This window comes from Pristiophorus japonicus, chromosome 17 (genome assembly GCF_044704955.1).
Source record: "Pristiophorus japonicus isolate sPriJap1 chromosome 17, sPriJap1.hap1, whole genome shotgun sequence".
NCBI classification, from domain to species: Eukaryota; Metazoa; Chordata; class Chondrichthyes; family Pristiophoridae; genus Pristiophorus; species Pristiophorus japonicus.
The window spans coordinates 13,807,229-13,826,966 of record NC_091993.1 but is presented as its reverse complement, the minus strand read 5'-3'; the positions used below and the strand labels follow the sequence as shown (position 1 = coordinate 13,826,966).

The 19,738-nt window shown below is 43.8% G+C and overlaps 1 protein-coding gene across 1 annotated transcript in view; it reads right to left on the bottom strand.

The window, feature by feature from the left end:
• Window positions 1-19,738, bottom strand: part of LOC139228327 (WD repeat-containing protein 72-like) — a 173,712-nt gene that overhangs the window by 140,333 nt on the left and 13,641 nt on the right. The window contains exons 3-10 of the mRNA XM_070859512.1: window positions 14,129-14,207; window positions 10,999-11,173; window positions 10,122-10,198; window positions 9,897-10,016; window positions 7,279-7,460; window positions 6,534-6,636; window positions 3,830-3,971; window positions 3,216-3,461 (exon numbers count right to left, since the gene is read on the bottom strand). Coding sequence (XP_070715613.1) covers window positions 3,216-3,461; window positions 3,830-3,971; window positions 6,534-6,636; window positions 7,279-7,460; window positions 9,897-10,016; window positions 10,122-10,198; window positions 10,999-11,173; window positions 14,129-14,207 — 1,124 coding nt within the window. The remainder of the gene's footprint in view (window positions 1-3,215; window positions 3,462-3,829; window positions 3,972-6,533; window positions 6,637-7,278; window positions 7,461-9,896; window positions 10,017-10,121; window positions 10,199-10,998; window positions 11,174-14,128; window positions 14,208-19,738) is intronic.

The following is a 19,738-nucleotide window of genomic DNA, read 5'->3' as shown; positions in this document are numbered from 1 at the left end:
ACTCCTGACTGGCAGTATTGGTTGGCGATGAAGAACCTATGATGCAGGTTTATAGGTTGTAAAGTACAGTAGGATGAGCTGGTGGAGATCCAGGGAGTTGATTGGTAAACTGAAAGATTAAAAATTAATCAGGCCATTAAGGCCCACTTCTTCACACACAATACTTGTTCCCAAATCATCGCTTATTAATAACAATTTATTTTATCAAATGAAATGTGTCCTCCTACATAACTCAATATTAAGTAATCTACTGAAGCACAATTTTTAAGAGCAAAGTATATTTAGGTTTGGTTACATTTTCCAAGATAATTGATGCAATTATCAGTATTCTGAAGTGAGAAATCTGTTACGCTCTCCCAGGAGCCCGCTAGAGGTCTCTGTTTGATCTTTAAAACTTTTTCCTTGTTAAAGTATGTGATAAATCTGGATAGCGAGTTACAAATGAACTCAGATCAAATTTAGAAAGCAGATTTCAAAATCCTTCACTCAGAATAAACAGCAGGATCGGGATCACCAAATGCAGGTCACATTTTCCCTTTATTACTTATTAAAAACAAAAATTATTTCCTCAGCAGAGTACATATCTCAAAGTAAATCAGGTCAGCTATCTTAACAGTAATAAAACTGACACAACTAGATCAATTATAATCTGCACAGAGGGGTTGAAATTCCTTTCCTGGCTATACTTTAATAACTGGTTAATGTATTAAGGTTGAATTCATGTTTGTGGCATTTTACTCATCATAACCCATTAAGCTCACAAGGTTGTTAACCAATAGACACAGGAAATTTGACTTGAATGCATTAACCAGCATAATAAAAATAGCACAAGGAGGAATTTCACCTGCTGAGGATACAAAAGATAGGTATGCGTCTATAATACTTCCTTTCAATGTACAAGTAGGCCTAATGATGATTATTTAAGTTTCAGTGTTTGTACATCGAATGCAAAATAAAGCTAGACATAACAGCCCTCAATTTGCGGTCAGAGGCTTCCCGCGGGGAAATGCCTCCGATCCGCATACAAAATGCCTACGTACCTGGTGGTCCAAGAGGTACGGAGATTCGGGTACCGGTAGAGGTCCGCGTATCTCAGGGGTGCAGGCGATTCGCAAGCGCCCCTGAGATCACATGAGCTGGCCCATTGAATGAAAAAAGTGACTCCTCATTCATACTTATGGGGGTTCCGAAATCCCATAAGTATGAATGGGAATACCCCAAAAATACCTCCACACTCCAAATTAAAAAAAGACATATATTTAAAATTAATTTAAATTACATTTAATTAAACATTTAAAACAAAAATGTAATTTTTTGAAAAATAAATGTACATGTTTTAAAGGGGCTAAAAATAAACTTCGCTTATTTCACAGGTTTTTAAATGTATAAATAATTAATAACATTTTATTTTTCTACTTTACCAGGCGCAAGAATTTCACGGGCACAAGTTGGGCAAATAGCCCAGCTCTCCACCCGTGGATGCCCTTTTTCCTGGGATGCGAATGATTTGTCAAGAAAATTCTTGACAGAACGCAAGTTCCGGGTTTTAGCGCATGTGCAGCGCCCGAAGCTTGTGCGTCCCCTACGGGTCCATGCGCACCTTGTACATGCCCGTAGAGGCCACAGATTTTGGCCTAATTAGTTTATCTGTGAATTTGACCATAGGCTTTTCCACAGCAATGTTTAGGGCAAGTGCGAGATCCTGCAATAAGTCATCCACATTCTATTTCTATTCGTACATTTTGCTGCTCAAGTGTCATCATTTTGCATTGACCATTGCCCAAATAGACCAAATGCTCATTTTTGAGTAGATTTGAGCAATAACCAATGGCACTAACTAGTGGCGATTGCTGATTACAAAACGAGATTAACATTTTCTAATATTATTAGATCTGTCACGTTATACCTACTGCTGATTAAACTCCACTCTGTAAATCTGCATTGGATAGCCTCTATTTTCTTGCTTCAGTTGTTGATCTTACTATGTATGTCTATTTTGCATCACTTTCCTAGCAAAACAAGCAATGTCACAGTTAACTATATGGAAGGTGTTGAAGCAAAATATAGAGGGGAAGCCCCATTACTTGCACTCCTATCATCTGGTTTTCTGAGTAATTGTCAGGAATGTCACAGGACAAAGCCTTGTGAGCCACCCAGGGGAGAAATTGGGTGATTTGTGCCTCCCGTTAGCGCTAACAGGGCACAAATGAGTTTGCGACCGGGTGCAGTGCCGCGAATGACTCTCGCCAAATTTGGCGGGAGTTTAGTGGCACCGCTACAGCATTGCGCCCGGAGATTGTGACATCATCGCCGCGCGCATTGGCCCGTTAGCGCCCCGGTCTCTACATTGGGTTTCGCCTGCTGTAGCAGCACGGGGTGATAACAGTGACAGCTTCAGGGGCCACGTAGTGGTTTCGCTACTGGGGCGAAAATTAAAGGGGAGGTGGCCGGCTGCTCTGAATAAAAATCCGTCATTTCCATTGCCACTGCCGTTTGTTCGCAAGGTCGATGCCGCGATCACTTGGCCCAGCACTCGGTTTGAGTGCCAGGCTGATCGCGCAGCACCCCCGCTCCCTGGTGGTCCAGGTAGGTGGCTTCTTCTTTGGCAAAGTATGCGATTGGGCTCTTCCCTTTAATTGAGGGAAGGAGCCCCTCGTACTCGGCAACTGAGGCGTGTGCCCGGTTACCGCCTCAGGAAGGAAGTGGAGTGTAGCGCTCCACCTCAGTCCGGGAGCAGAAACACGAATGTAGCGAGCGGGGCAAGGCAACTTCCACGCCTGGCGCAAAATGTCCCACCTCCCGGGTGTTACTGCCCTCAACCGGGATAATAATGAATTTCTAGGCCACAGTCTCATTACACAAATCCTTTTGTTTTGGATCTCACTGGCTCTTCTATATAAATAACACAACAAAAAGTTTATTTTGTTATTTATGTTGTATTTGTATTTATACCCATGCCCTATTGCAATTAAATGCCAGTTTCCATTATCTACCCGAGATGGAGGGGCGCAGGGCGAAGGGGGAGGGAATAATCGAGGCTCCAAAGTATTAAACGCAGCGAGAAGGATCCTAAAACCAAGGCGCTATTCAAATGCAGCAGACTTTCAGCCAAAACAATAGATAGGATAAATGAATAGATTACCCGGGAAATTTGGATTCTTGAATAACCCAAAAATATGGTTAAAAAACTGAAATAAATGGAAGAAAACAGGTACCTTTTAACAAAGAATGTTCCACCAGGAGTTGAGCCCGGGCAATGTGCAAACCAAGGGTGATTATAATCCGTCCATTTTCACATCCACAAACCAGCTTATCGAGATTAGGAATATAGACGCTGGCAGTGATCAAACCAGCCTGGATTCCATTGGGGAGTCCACCAAGCTGGTCGGTTATTTCCTCTGTCATGGTCTTGTGCTGTTCAAATGCTCCTTGAAGGCTCAACATTGCAGCTATCTGAATCTCTGAAAGTAGTATACAAGATAGGTGAGAAGAAGAAGGATCTTCAGCCCACTTGATCTCCAGAATACCAACTCCCTGTCTTCCCATTATAGGTTCTAGCCGTTACTTAAATAAATCCAACAAGTTGCAACCATAAATAAGGAGCTGCCTTCAAGGCTCAACATTATACAGAATCATTCATCAGCATGCGTAAACACAGAAAGAACATCCAATTACCAAAAAAGTGAATACATGTTTGCAGTTCTTGTTCTGAGGGTGGTATTACATACATTAATGGATCGATCGTGTCTGTAGTAAGATTTTTTTTTTCCTTAAAAAAAGTGAAAGAAAATCATTTGGAGAATCAGGTCCTGGTAAAATTCATTCTTACCTTGAGGGGAACCATCGCGCTTGGCCATCGGAACATCAGGAATGTGCCACATAGAAATTTTCCCTGATGCTTCACCACAGAAGAGAATCTTATGAAAAGGCTCCTTACGCTCGTTGATGAAAATCAGAATTGCCTGAAGAAACTGAAGATAAAACGTTGGAAAAAGTTTCTTTTGAATTCCATTACCCAAACACGGAATTTGCTGCCTTCACATCTGAACAGAAAAGCCGATCTATTCCGTCTAATTGTGAAACGCATCAGCAATTTCAACCTTGCCTGCAGCTTCATATCGAGATGGAGTTGTGCAGCAAGCCGAACTTATAAAATCTCATTGTTCTGCACCTCAGGTACGTACGGAATCAATAATCGGAGCCAGCATCATTTTGCAGGTTCGAGAATTAAAGCAGTAGACAGAAATTCCATTTGTACAAAATTTAAATTCACCCTGCTCCCTCTCCCTCTCCCATTTTTTATTATTTAACTCAATTGTTTCTACCTACTCTACTTATTTTGCTCAAAGAAGCGTGTTAAGCACTTTGCTTGACCTGTTTTTTCTTCACCTCCATCCATTTTGGAATTGGGAGCCAAGTGCAAAAGAAAACTGCTGTTTGGTTCATTGAAAACTAGCTCGAGAAGGTTGTTTTCTGAGCCACTGAAGCCAGGTGGGCTAAAGACTGAGCTTAGCCTCGGTCATGGCCTGACTACAGAACTTGTCGGGAATGCAGGAAGAGGTTTTTTTCTTCCAGTGTCAAGTGTTTTATTGCATTTGTACAGACTGGTGTTGCACTACTGACATCATAATGTTAGAAGTAAAACGTTACTGCTGCCTTAAAGCTTCTGTTACTTACATTTATAAGAGGTAGCTGAGGCATTAATACTGAATGTTGTAAGCTGAGAAGCATTCACACTGCATTACAGCCCAACACACTGAAAAGTAGATAATACTCGAAGATCTATGGCTGGGAGGCAGCCCAGTAACACAGGGGCGGTGATGTAACATAAGGTGGGAAGGACACAAGTTTTGTGCTTGAGATTCTCCCAGATGGAGAGTTTTTAATCTTTACCAACAGTGCCCAGAGGGAGAGAGGTAGAGTCAGAAATGAAGTCCAGCCAAGCTACTCTCATGTACTTCCTAATGACTGGTTGCAGAGCACCGTTCTCAGTGGCTTAAACTCCAGGCCCAGCGGGTTCCAGCGTTTTTAATTGCACCGGAGTGCCAAAATCAGCATTCCAAACGGGAACGGTGCCAAACTCGACTCAATATAATGAAAGGAGGACAAAGATCTGTCACATATGCCGGCTGAGTGGCTCCTTTCTGGCCAGGATGCCCGATGTCACAGATCTTCCCTTATGACAAGTTGCAATTGCTGCCTTTTCTTTCAAAACCATGGGGTGAGATCACGGAGTGCAAGATTACCATACGGGCACGGGAGCACTTCTGTCTGAAAAAATACATTGACTGCTATTCTAACAAAGGCGTGAATGCAAAACGGTAGAAAAATTTGATGCAACTAAACTCTAATATTGACAGAGCTTTCACCCCGACAATGTGCAGAGGATGAAGCAGACAAAATGGACAGCAAAACGTCAAAACGTTTGATGGTTATGATTAATGCCATACTGAACACAGAGCACGTGCGTAGAAATACGTTGAAATTGTTCTAATGTAACACAGGAAAGCACTAATATCAATGTTCAGATGATGTTTTAATTGACTGAGCTGTGCTCTTAAGGTTTACTTCATCTGAACCCTCCAATTAGTATGGTGCCCATGTTATGTACATTACTGTACACATTACAATTGTTACTACATTTGGCTACAGTCCATTCTCATCATACCATAAAAATGTCTTTATAAAATACTTGCTCACCCAATTAAATCCATACAGAATTTTGCAGAACAACTTATAAATAAAAAGGAGTACATTTTCTGTCAGTAAAACAGTCGCTCATTAACATTCAAAATGTTTGTGATTTAACAGTCAGTATTCTCCAGAAATATCTACTTCAGATATTGTTATTGCTAATCTGTAAAAAAAAATATTGAGAACACATGAATATTTAATGTAACCTGTTAACTCTTTAATGGGGCTGTTATGCTACAGTTACTGGTTGGAAATCCATATGCTGATAGGGTGAGATGAAGCAGGGTAGGAAGAGGCTCGTGTGCAGCATAAACACTGGCACAGGCCAGTTGGGCCGAATAGCCTGTGTCTGTGCTGTAAATACTCGGTAATTGTATATAAATTGTGCTGTGCAATATTAGTAATTAATATGTTAACATTTACTTTAAACTGAGTTAACACCTTTGTTCAACTAGTACACAAGATTTTTGTACAAATACTCAAAGCGCTTTACAGCCAATGAAGTACTTTTGGAGTGTAGTCACTGTTGTAATGTAGGAAATGCGGCAGCCAATTTGCGCACAGCAAGCTCCCACAAACAGCAATGTACATTTGTTACTAACACTGTACATAGCAATTTCAAGGCATAATTAATATATATATACACCGTGTATATGAAATTCCACCCTTTGTTTTTACCAAAAATAACTCAAGGAATTCGTAGCCGAGGTAACTCAAGACTACTGGACCATCTAACTATACAGACATAAAAATATGTGCTAACTGGCTTCAGTCTTTAAACTCTTTTTAGAATTGTAGCACATTTAACATTAAAAGTGATCTTCAGAAATGTGCATTACCTTACTGTTAACGTCATTTGATGTATAGCAAAGCAGACGAGGTGAAACTGTCTCACTTAATGAGTGCCCATGGGAGGTAAAAAGGCCAGATTTGAACAGACTGCTGCAAAGACATTGGAAACAATTTGCTGGTCAAATACAGAGAACAGGATTTGATGCTGAACAGGAGTAAAGCCAAAAAGATTTGTAACTTTTATCTGCGAAAGACAAACAAGTTGAAATCGCATGCAATATCAGTAATATTAATGCATCTAATTGCAATACCTTTTCCCGCTATTTTAAAATGAACTGAATATCACTGAACTAGCAAACAATGGAGTTTCAGAAAAACATCTCAACACATTTGTCACCCACACTACACTGCACGATTTCAGCCCCATATATTTATACCGCAAGATTAATTTTCAGTGACTCAAAATGATGCACATTTTAAATGATCCACATTTCCCTCCTGAATGTTCTGTGATTAATATTTTACATGTGGCATCATAAAGATTCATTGTCATGTTAATAAAACGAGCAGTCTTCGCTGTTTAAGTTCATCCTTACAACTGTGCCAGGAAGTTCTGCCCGATTACTCTTTTTCTTTCGACACCCACTGTGTGAGACAAGGCTCACAGCTGCCACACTCCTGACAAATGTCCCACTCTGTAGCGGCTTTGTTTGCACTGGTCTTTTTTATCATTTGTGGCATGCTGTGAGTTTCTTTGTGAAGTGAATGAAACATAGAAGGCTCGTGCCGTACCTGAACTTTTCCCGTGGTTTCCCCATCTGACCCCACCTGTCGGGCAGCTGGTAAATGTAGCTGTGACCATTCTCCGTCCAGATGATTATTTTGTTTGCAGCCAAAACTTCCCCGCCGGCCCAGTGATGACCATTATTGCTGTTCACAAAGCACAGCAATGAGAAGTCGCAATAATCAAATACCTACAGGAGAACAATGAGAAAATAAGACGTCTACAAGAGAAACAAAATAAAATCCAACATCTATAACGACTTGCATTTATGTAAAATGTCCCAAGGCGCTTCACACCGAGAGCATGTGGGAATCAAGCGTAGGCAGCGGAAAGGGCATGCAGCAAACCAGTCGCACCCAACCCTTTCCTCAACCACTATCTGTCCCACCTGTGACAGGGACTGTGGTTCAGCCACCTAAGGACTCATTTTTAGAGTGGAAGCAAGTCTTCCTCGATTCCGAGGAACTGCCTATGATGATGATGATGAATCAGACAAACATTGACACCAAGCCAAACAAGCAGATATTAGGGCTTGTGACTAAAACCTTGGTCAAAGAGGTAGGTTTTATGGAGTGTCTTAAAAGGAGACGGAGGTGGAGAGACGGAGAGACTTAATGAGGGAATTACGGAGCTTAGGGTCTAGGCGGCTGAAGGCACGGCCACCAATGGCAGGGCAGAGGAAGTTGGGATGCACATGAGACCATAGTTGTAGGAACACAGAGTTCTCGGAGGGTTGCAGGGCTGGAGTAGGTTACAAAGATATGGAGAAGCGAGGACATGGAGGGATTTGAACACGGGGATGAGAATTTTAAAATCGAGGTGTTAATATACGACAATTTAATTTGGATGGATACTTTCCATTCCCACCAGATATACCAAATTAGTTCATAGCAGATTGACAGATAAGGTTCATAATTAGAGGAGTAAACCTTATTTTAACTGACCGAATGAAGAAACTAATCAAACCGTCAGGCAGAATTGATTATTTTTCCCAATATCAATTTTTCAGTAATGCTTCAGAATTGAAAAAGAACTTACACTTATGTCATGCCTCATCACGTCTCAGAAACACCCCCAAGCACTTCACATACAGCAAGCTACACTGAAGTACAATTCTTCATCATCATCATCATAGGCAGTCCCTCGGAATGGAGGAGGACTTACTTCCACTCTTAAAATGAGTTCTTAGGTGGCTGAACAGTCCAATACGAGAACCACAGTCCCCGTCACAGGTGGGGCAGAGAGTTCTGCATGCTCTCGGCAACGAGACTCGAGGTGCTCAGCGCCCTCCCGGGTGCAGTTCCTCCACTTAGGGCGGTCTTTGGCCAGGGACTCTCAGGTGTCAGTGGGGATGTTGCACTTTATCAGGGAGGCTTTGAGGGTATCCTTGAAACATTTCCTCTGCCCACCTTTGGCTTCTTTGCCGTGAAGGAATTCCGAGTAGAGCGCTTTACTGTTGTTATGTAGGCAAAGGTATACAGTGGTGTTCCCCAGGGGTCCATACTAGGACCACTGCTTTTCTTGATACATATTAATGACTTGGACTTGGGTGCACAGGATACAATTTCAAAATTTACAGATGACACAAAACTTGGAAATACAGTGAACAGTGAGGAGGATAGTGATAGACTTCAAGAGGACATAGACAAGCTGGTGGAATGGGCGGACACGTGGCAGATTAAATTTAATGCAGCAAAGTGTGAAGTGATACATTTTGATAGGAAGAACGAGGAGAGGCAATATAAACTAAAGGGTACAATCCTAAAGGGGGAGCATGAACAGAGAGACCTGGGGGTGTATGTGCATAAATATCGTTGAAGGTGGTAGGGCTGGTTGAGAAAATAGCTTATGGGATCCTGGGCTTTATAAATACAGCATTGAGTACAAAAGCAACGAAGTTATGATGAACCTGTATAAAGCACATGCTCGGCCTCAACTAGAGTAGTGTGTCCAATTCTGGGCACCGCACTTTAGGAAGGATGTGAAGGCCTTAGAGAGGGTACAGAAAACATTTCCGAGAATGGTTCCCGGGATGAAGGACTTCAGTTGCGTGGATAGACTGGAGAAGGTCAAGATTCAAGGTGATTGGCAAAAGAACCAAAGGCAACACGAGGAAAAACTGTTTTACACAGCGAGTGGTTAGGATCTGAAATGCACTGCCTGAAAGGGTGGTTAGGCAGACACAACTGTGGCTTTCAAAAGGGAATTGGTAAGTACCTGAAGGAAAATAAATTGCAGGTCTATGTGGAATGGGTGGTGGAGGGAATAGCTGAAGTCCTCTTTCAGAGAGCCGGCACGGGCTTGACAGGCCGAATGGCCTCCTTCTGTGCCTGGACACCAGAATTTCCTGCTGTTCCTTGGGTAGTGTCATGAAATCTTACAGGTTGACAAGTTTAACATCTCATTCAAAGGACAGCGACTTTGATAATGCAGCAATCCCTTTGTACTGCTGTGCAGTCAGCCTAGATAAGGTGCTCAAATTCTGCACTGGGGCTTGAGCCCACAACCTTCTGACTCACAGGCCAAAGTACGACCAGCTAAGCCAAGCTAATACCTTTGTTCATTACATTTTTTGGCTCTTTTAGCTAGATGTCCCCAAATTATTTTAGAATGATGCAAAACCTACCTTCCAGCAATCCGAACAAACTACTAATAGTAAGCGTTCAGTGTAGGTACAAAAGCAGACTGCTTGACAATTAAAACACTGGAGTGACTTGGATTCTGCTTCATAAACGTTCTCTCTCGCCTGGAAAATACAAAAGACTTATTAGAACAGGCAATGAACTGTCTGTATTCTGATAGAAAGCTGAATTTCTACAGGTTTTGGGGGCATTTCTTGCAATAAGCTGACCTGTACACCATTAACTGATGAAGATAGATCCCACACCTTGAGGTCTCCTGTCACTGAAATGCCCACCAGTGAATCCTCTGCAGAATAAATTCACAATAGAGAAATATTTTATGCATCATATAGACTATTAGCACTTGTAAAGGTGTCGGTGAAAAGTGGCATTCAATATAAAATGCCATAACGATTGCTTCAAATGAAAACACATTGAACCAGGCCTACATTTAATCTATTCTTCAAAATGTATGCTCAAAAAAATAGTAATAGTCAAAATGATTATTTTCTGTTCAAAGCATTACAATTTCATTTTGTATTTGAATATTCAGTAGCCATTTTTTTAAAAAGAAAGCAACAAAGTTTAGACAGTTACAAACCTTCGGTATTTCAGCGCATCATCAATCCATTGCACACATCCAGAATATGGTACGTAGAATCATCGAGTGATACGGCACAGAAGGAGGCCATTCGGCCAATCATGGCTGTGCCAGCTCTTTGAAAGAGCTGTCCAATTAGTTCCACTCCCCTACTCTTTCCCCATAGCCCTGCAATTTGTTTTCCGTTTCAAGTATAACTCCAATTCCCTTTTGAATCTGTTTCCAACACCCTTTCCAGACCACAACTCGCCGCGTAAAAAATATTCTCCTCGTCACCCCCTGCGGTTCTTTTGCCAACGATCTTAAAGCTGTGCCCCCCGGTTCCCGGCCTTCCTGTGGCACGATGACCGTCGGGGACGCACGAGAGCCCTGGGTCGCAGGAACAGAGAGTTCTCGGAGAGTTGCAGGGCTGGAGAAGGTTGCAGAGATGGGGAGAAGCGAGGTGGTGGAGAGGGTCTCCTATTTTACTCTATCAAAACCCCTCCTCATTCTGAATGACTGGTTACCTTGAATCCTCTGGGAGCGAACGATGCACATCGAGCTGATCCAGTCTGGTGTCACAGATGAAACGAGAGCGTGAAGAAGCTCGAGGCTACGTGCATCAATGACTAGGACATCCTGATACTGTCCACAGCACAGCAACCAGCCGTCTCCCGACATCCGAAAGGAACGGTAATAGTACTGTACGAGCATATCAAAATGTGTTTATTAATAAACCATACCAAAGTCACAAATATTAAAGTGCTATTTAGATTGATGGGGTGAAATTCAGCCGCCCCTCAGTTGGGGCGATGTCCCAGGTGGAGCGGTAAATTTTGCGCTGGCAAATGGTTTAGGTCTGCCACCGCAAAGTTCATCAGCTGGGCCCGGAGTTTGGAGCGGGGCGCTAAGGGAGGCGTTGCACGTTGCTGGGCGCTAGAGGGCGCACGTACTTTCCTCCGCCATTGCCACCCTTCCGGGGCACTAAGAGGGGCGGCAGAAGACCGAATTTCCACCCCATGGATTTTTATCACTTGCCGTGAACCGTGTTAGTTTACTTAAGATTCTTTCCACGTCATATATTATAATGGAGCATGTGGACACTGTTAAAATGGCCACAAGAACTAAAACTGGTGCGGAGGCCTCCTGAGAATGGTCTCACACTGCATGACTTTACTCTGCTCAGGTGTCAGATCAAGATTCAGTTAAAGGATCCTAGAACCTGCCCTGCCACCTTCAAAGATCTGTGCACGGACGCCCCAGGTCTCTCTGTTCTTGCATCCCCTTTAAAATTGTACCACTTAGGTCCCATTGTCTCCCCATGCTGCCTCCCGAAATGTATCACCTCACACTTTTCTGTGTTGAATTTCAGCTGCCATTCTGCCAGCCTGCCCACGTCCTCTTGAAGTCTATCACTAGCCTCCCCGCTGTTTACTACACTTATGAATTTCGTGTCCTCTACAAATTTAAAAATTTTGCCCTGTATCCATCCCCAAGTCCAGCTTATTAATGTATATCAAAATCAGCAGTGGCCCTCGTCAATGTTCCCACTAATTAATTTTTTTCTGTGCACAGTCCCTTTAAATTTGCAGCACAGCCGCACATGCACGTCATCGTTTCCAGCCACAAAGGCTCATGAGCGGGATCAATCGATCCCGATCGATGCGCCCACACACCTTGGTGGGGGGGCGGGGGACATTGGGCCTAGTACTGAACCCTGGAGACCACCACTGGATACGTCCCTCCCGTCCAAAAAACAGACATTTACCACAGCTCTCGGTTTTCCATCCCTTAGACAATTTTGTATCCATACTACTGCTGCCCCTTTTATCCCATGGGCTTCAATTTTGCCAGTGCGCCCATTATGGCCTCACTTTTGCATTGTTGTCGGATTTCTTCCCCTAGTTACTGTCACAGTGTCAGTTTGTTCGTCTTTCAACAATAGCTTTCGTGTGATTCGGGCCAGAGTGATTTTAAACAACAAGCTTTAATATATAGTGACTAATGAGAGTATTTTTCTTCTATAACTCTTCTACATTATTGCATTAAATGACAAGCAATTAATACAACTTGGCCCTGCGGACTCCCAGATAATTAGGCGTGACCTTTGTTGGTGCCTCTAAGGCAATGGACACCCGACTGCCTCCAGGGCTCTAGCCTTTGGAAGGAGGAAGCTCTCGATTGCCGTGGGCAGCACATATCCCTCTCTGATCTTATCTTCTACTTATTCATTATCCCACCGAGCTGGCAAGCTCCCAACCCAAGATGAGATGTTTGTGCTGCCACCCCGAGCTCCTCGACCTCTACCCCTGTCTCACAGACTTGCTATTGCCTGCTGGAATATGCGGCCCCTCTTCTTATCTGTGAGTGTTTGGTTCTTGTAGCTTGTTCCCAAACAAAACCGGTTATCTGGAAGCTCAGCTTGTCCGTCACAAGGTCATTTGTGACTTGCCATGCACAGGCAGGGTCTGATGGGAAAATGGTCAACCGGCAATGGTCAATATTCTTACACGCATTGATTCATATCCCAAGTCGTTTAGCACCAGCGTGCAAGTGGCAGTATAACTGCAGCCAAAGACCTCACAGCCAATAGTTTTCACAATGGATAATCCTTTGCCCAGTCTGCTACTCGGTAGTACATCGTCCTATCCAAGGTTCTCCACATAGCAACGAGTCGTCCATTTTCAGGCATTACAAACATAAGAAATAGGAGCAGGAGTAGGCCATTCTAGCCTGCTCCGCCATTCAGTAAGGTCGTTGATGATCTTCTACCTCAACTCCACTTTCCTGCACTGTCCCCATATCCCTGGATTCAAACATCAATCGATTTCTGCCTTGAATATGAGCCTCCAGTGCCTCCTGGGGTAGAGAATTCCAGAGATTCACCGCCCTCTGAGTGAAGAAGTTTCTCCTCATCTCAGTCCTAAATGGCCCCTTATTCTGAGACTGTGACCCCTGGTTCTAGACTCCCCAGCCAGAGGAAACATCCTCCCCGCATCTACCCTGTCAAGCCCTGTAAGAATTTTGTATGTTTCAATGAGATCACCTCTCATTCTTCTAAACTCCAGAGAATATAGGCCTAATCTACGCAATTAACAACAAGTATAGCCTTTGCAAAATTAAACCATTTCGATCCTCCAGCCCTAAATGTTCTCCAGTGTGGTGCTCAATCCCGGAGACACTTTCTTTACCAGGGTGGTGCTCCGGTGAGACATCTTCTGAAGCCAATTACTTCTGTGTTCGACAATGACATTTTCAAAACCTCTAACGCTGAACACTGGCTGTGTGCAACATTATAAACTGATGGCATCAAGAATTACTTCAAATCCTGATCTTCCGCCGTACTTAGTAAATGAGCAGTATTACTATTTTTACATACAAACACACGTAGCTTGTGCACTTGTTAACTAAATTGGGCATTAATGTCAATTTCACACCTTTAAAAGGAACACAGTGCTCTTCAAGAGTCCCAAATCATGGTTTGCTTTCATCGAATGTTAAAGTAAATGCTTTTGAGATGAGTGTAATTATTTCAATAACAGTCATCTTTCAAAAATCACAGTCTTCAGTTCCATGCTTCAAATGTCAAGGCATGGCAGCACACACAACCAAATGTATCAAATGTAGAAGTATCACATCAAAATCCAGAGTACTTACGTAAATTGCCGTGTGAGTGAAGGGCAGTTTTGTATGCTCTATGCACTGGCCACTGGTGACATTCCAAAGGCACATCTCCCTGCAAAGTGTACCTAAAATGTTATTCTTCAGCATCTCGAGTCGATTGACTGAAATAATTTAATAGCACCAAGATTTTCTTTCCGTGCCACAGTTAAATATGGGCAAACCAGTTAAGTCAGTTTTTTTTTGTTATAGATTACTGAGCAAGGCACTGTTGTGCCCATTACTTAAAGAGATGACATATCTGTTCCTCTCTGTCAGAGTAATTATACCCTGCAGCTCAGCTTGAAGTCTAGTTACTAACCTACATACAGCCTGCAACAAATTGCAGGTAAACTGACATTGTGGCTTGTCAGTGTGTTAGATTGTCCATCATTTGTATGAGTCACACCCAATTAACAAATGGTGCATTTCATCCAACTTAAACCTGGACTTCTTGAAAGCACCATGCATTCTACAGACTTTCATAGTTTAAAAAAAATCTTTTAACAATCTGATTACCAGGGTTGTGTTTCTCTTTGCTTCTTTATAAACACAGTGCCACCTTCTGGTAATGTTTTGCATAGCAGGTAATTCCGAGGTTAAATCAAACTTGCACTGTATTTTAAATATTGCAAAAGTATAGTCACAGAATGAGATGTGATCTGCATTCTATATAGTGTGCACAATGCTTCAGTTTACCCCTGTATATGTAAATTAGAAAGTGGAGGTGGTAATATTTGAGCAGGGCAAGCTGTATTGACGATGTTTGAAGTCAACCTTCATTTATCTACTCCAGTTGTTCGATCAGGCCAACATCCCCGGCATCGAAGCAGTGACCACACTCGACCAGCTCTGTTGGGCGGGCCATATTGTTCACATGCCTGACCGAAGACTCCCAACACAAGTACTCTACTCGGAACTTCTACAAGGCAAGCGAGCCCCAGGTGGGCAGAGGAAACATTTCAAGGACACTCTCAAAGCCTCCTTAATAAAATGCAACATTCCCACCGGCACCTGGGAGTCCCTGGCCAAAGACTACCCTAAGTGGAGGAAGAGCATCCGAGAAGGTGCTGAGCACCTTGAGTCTCATTGCTGGGAGCATGCAGAAACCAAGCGCAGGCAGCGGAAAGAGCGTGCGGCAAACCAGACTCCTCACACACCCTTTCCTTCAATCACTGTCTGTCCCACCTGTGACAGAGACTGGAGTTCCCGTATTGAACTGTACAGTCACCTGAGAACTCACTTTTAGAGTGGAAGCAAGTCTTCCTCGATTTTGAGGGACTGCCTATGATGTTCAATCAAGCAAAGTTCTATTGCAGAATTCAACTATAGCAATTGTTTGCATGCCACAGACATGGTGGGCACCTGGGGTAGCACTTGCCCAACAGGTAAACCTCTCCCTCCAGCTGATATACCCCTTCCTGTGGGTGTACCAACCTATTAAAGATCACTGCTGTGAGAGAGTGTGTCTAAAGGATTGCTCGTGATAAACACATTTTTCAAGCCACCCTCTAGCTCCAAAATTGGGTATTTTACATATCGAGCTCATTGAGGTCCATTACATGAGAGGGGCCATATCCACAAAGAATGAAATGGGAAGGATATCAGATGTCGATGCTAACGGATCACAACAATAGCAACTTGTATTTATATAGCGCCTTTAACGTAGTGAAACGTCCCAAGGCGCTTCACAGGAGTATTATGAGATTAAAAAACAGCAGGAATAAAGCGGGTGGAAAGGGAAAACAGTACTAAGTGCATACGATTGCCTCCTCAATAAATTAACTCAAGGTTCAAACAGCTATTGGCCTATCACCTCAATGATGGAGCTGCAAGAGATTACATTTGAAATCTGGGATTCAAAGAATTGATGCCAATATTCAGCATGTGTAAGGCAGGGAAATGAAACCATGTTGGCTGACTCCTTCTTGTCATTTGTGCTCACAATTTGCACAAAGTCCAAACAGGTGCTAGAAGCCAAAGGGCCAGAGTGTAAGAAAACGAATCACTTCAAACTCGAAGTAGGTGCCCAAAGACATGCAAATTTTCCTCACACATGCCATTTAAATGAAAGCATATTGGTCACGATTTCGCCAACAGTGACGAGACCGGTGTGGCCAGCGTTGGTGGCGTGTGGGGGACCCGCTCCCGGCTCCAGCCCGCCCTCTTAACACAATTTTCCCTTGATGGGGCTTGTTAAGCCCGCCCTGTGAGGTTCCCGGCCAATTAACAGAAAGCAGATCTGATGATGTCATTTAATGACGCGTCATCAGCCGGTTTCCTTAAAGGGACCATGGCCCACTTATTTTTGGCAGTTGTGCTGTCAGTGTTCTACAGCATTGAGGTGCTGCAAACACTGACAAGCACAGCACAGAGGTGCACGGCTGCACCCAGGCTCTCCCATGACTCCCTCCAGATGCTTATGGAGGGAGTCACAGCACGCAGGGAGGTTCTCTTCTCTTCCAATGGGCGGAAGGGACCTCCCCAACGCAGCCTGGTTGCACATTGCACAGGAGGGCACAAGCAGCGACGTCATCAGGACAAGCTGGCTGCAGTGGTGCAAACCTTTCAATGATCTCAGTTGGTGTTGGGGCCATTCAATTAAGAGGTAATTTAAGGTATTTAAAAGGATTTTACCCAGGCACCGATGCTGCTGGAATAGATGGCAGGGGTGAGGTTGAGATTACAGAAGCGGTCTGTCAATGGTGAGAGAGGTTGCTCCAAGGAGGTGACAGTGAAGAGAGATTTCACTGCAAACACTTCCAAACTGCATACAGCTCATATGTTTCTTTCAAATCCTGACGGCTTCAGCTTCTGACATTGGAAAGTGAACAGCTGTGAAATGGTAGCTTTTATACCACTTCTACAGCTGTCAACGAGCCAAAGCAATGGAGAGTCACCGAGAACCCGACACACTTGCCTGGAGGGAAACCCGAGAGACGGCAAACTCATTGAAAACTTGGTAAAATGGTCTAGAGGAGGGGTCAATGGCAATAGTAGAATCATGAACAACTGAAAAAAAAGAGATCCAAAATTGTTGAATTTAAGTTGAGTCGGGAAGGCTATAAAGTGCCTCATCGGAAGATGAAGTGCCGAACTTTGAACTCCCGTGGGCTTCATTCAAACATTGTAGGAGGCCAAAGACAGAGAGGTCAGAGTGAGAGTGGGGCGGAGAATTAAAATGGCAGGTGACCAGAAACTCCATGGAACACAATGGTTTCCATCCTGCAGTAATAATCGGTGGTTCAGCTTGAATAATGGAGGTGCAGGCCCAGATAGATTTGTGGAGTAAAAACAGAAAATGCTGGAAATACTCAGCAGGTCAGGCAGCATCCGTGAAGAGAGAAACAGAGTTAACGTTTCGGGTCAATGGCCCTTCCTCAGAACAGGTTTGTGGAGCTTTGTTTGACTAGCTTGAAAGTCAGGAAAAAGTACTGCAAAACTTTCGCCCAGGTCAAAGTTTTTTTTTGGAGATGGACATATCACTAGTGGAAATCAACTGAACTGTGTAAGTTCTCCGATTATGTTGGAGTTTTACTCAATTACATTTAGGGATCAGGGAGTCAGGAAAAAATAACGCAGGTCTTTCCCTCAGGTCAAAGTGGGAAAGAAGCCATGAAAAGGGCAAACTATATACTGCCCGTAGAAGAAGTCAGCTTCATGGACTTGTCTTATTCCATGCTTTGCATTGTGGGATTATAAAAGTTGGGCAATGGTCCTGTTTGGGCCAAATTCCATGTGGTCCATTGTAACAATGAACTTGAGAGAAATCTGCTGATGACACCAAATTCAGGGGTATGGAACATTGTGACAAAGCTGTACAATCGTAAGTGGACACAGCTAAGTCGGCAGATTGAGCAGATAGGCGCCAGGTGTAAAGAAACGCGAGGGTCCACACTTTTGAATTATAAATAGGGAGAAACAGCACACCTCAATGGACAAGGACCAGGAATGTGCCTCGATGGCGATATTGGTGACCAGCGCCGTAAGTTAGACCGCCGTGCTCCCCGATCAATCGCTGGCAAATTTTCTCTGCAACTTGTCAGAGAACTGAGTCGTGTCGTTCACAACAAGTATCGGCGCCAGTCAGAAGCAGCCAATGTGCATTACAGTGCAAGGTATCGAGGATCGTGTCCGCTTTTGTAAATAGTCATTTAGGGAAAGTGGCATTTGGCAACACCCAAAGATTTTTCCCCTCGCACATACACACACGCTCACGCACTCTCACTCTCACCAAGTCAAGGAAACAGCCGTTTCAACACAGGAACTGCTGTCATTCTCACCTGTAAATGTTTTACGTGGCACCGAGAGGGCTTTCATGTTCTAAATTATTTTAATTGTTCAGACCAAACGCACTGGGCACCCTTTTCCTGAGAAGACGTGACATTCTGATGCCAGAAAATCCACTTGCTTAATGAGGCTTAAACGTTAACTAGAAAATGCTCCATTGATCGCCAGTGGCAGCAGTCTCTGTGAAACGTGGCCAGTTGCTTGTAGCAGTTGACTATTCTACCAGCGATCAAAGCTCAGTTCCAATTCTCCGTATATTGCCAACATTTTGTCGCAATTGAGAAAAGGCCAAAAACGTTGCAAACTGGACAAGCTCACAAAGTGGATGCAGCGAACTTCAGTTTCTGTTTGGACTGGATGTATTGTTTTACCGAGAGCCTGTTTTCTTCATGTGCCCCTGATGTCTCATCTAACTCCTGCCTACGTTGTGACTCACTGATTTAAAATGCATGCCGATTATAAAATTTCTAAATACAAAGACTTGCATTTATTTAGTGACTTATGGAGTCTCTCAGAAATATCTCAAAGCATTATGAGAAAGGTTCAGGGGGTTCTCTTCAAATTGATCAAAGTATGGCGATTCTGGCATCGGCAGCAGTCGTGGTGAACAAACACATAAATCAGGCCGCTGCCAGTTCCCCAGCGTCATTATTTTTCAGTCTAAGCGGCAGTGAGGTGAACATGGTCTTAAATGCGGCAAATTTGTGATCGCATTGATTTTAATGGGGGGCACGGGTGGGGTGGGGAGGGGGGGGGGTGCTGGTCAGAGTTATGATCATTCACTGGTCACCTTTCCCAGTGAGGGTCCCAGTGTGGAGCAGCGCAAGAGTCCCAGGAAAGTTTGGCGTGGTGTACGCAATGGCGGAAGTCACTCACGTCATAATTTCCTGGAATTTAATAATTCCCAACTGATGCGCCATTACTCAGCAAATTCATTTTCATATATTCTGCTCCCAGAGGAACTGATATTGCAGTGTGTACCATCTACAAGATGCACTGCAGCAACTCGCCAAGGCTTCTTCGGCAGCACCTCCCAAACCCGCGACCGCTACCACCTAGAAGGACAAGGGCAGCAGGCGCATGGGAACACCACCACCTCCACGTTCCTCTCCCAGTCACACACCATCCTGGCTTGGAAATATATCGCCGTTCCTTCATCGTCGCTGGGTCAAAATCCTGGAACTCCTTCCCTAACAGCACTGTGGGAGCACCTTCACCACACGGACTGCAGTGGTTCAAGAAGGCAGCTCACCACCACCTTCTCAAAGGGCAATAAATGCTGGCCTTGCCAGCGACATCCACATCCCATGAACGAAT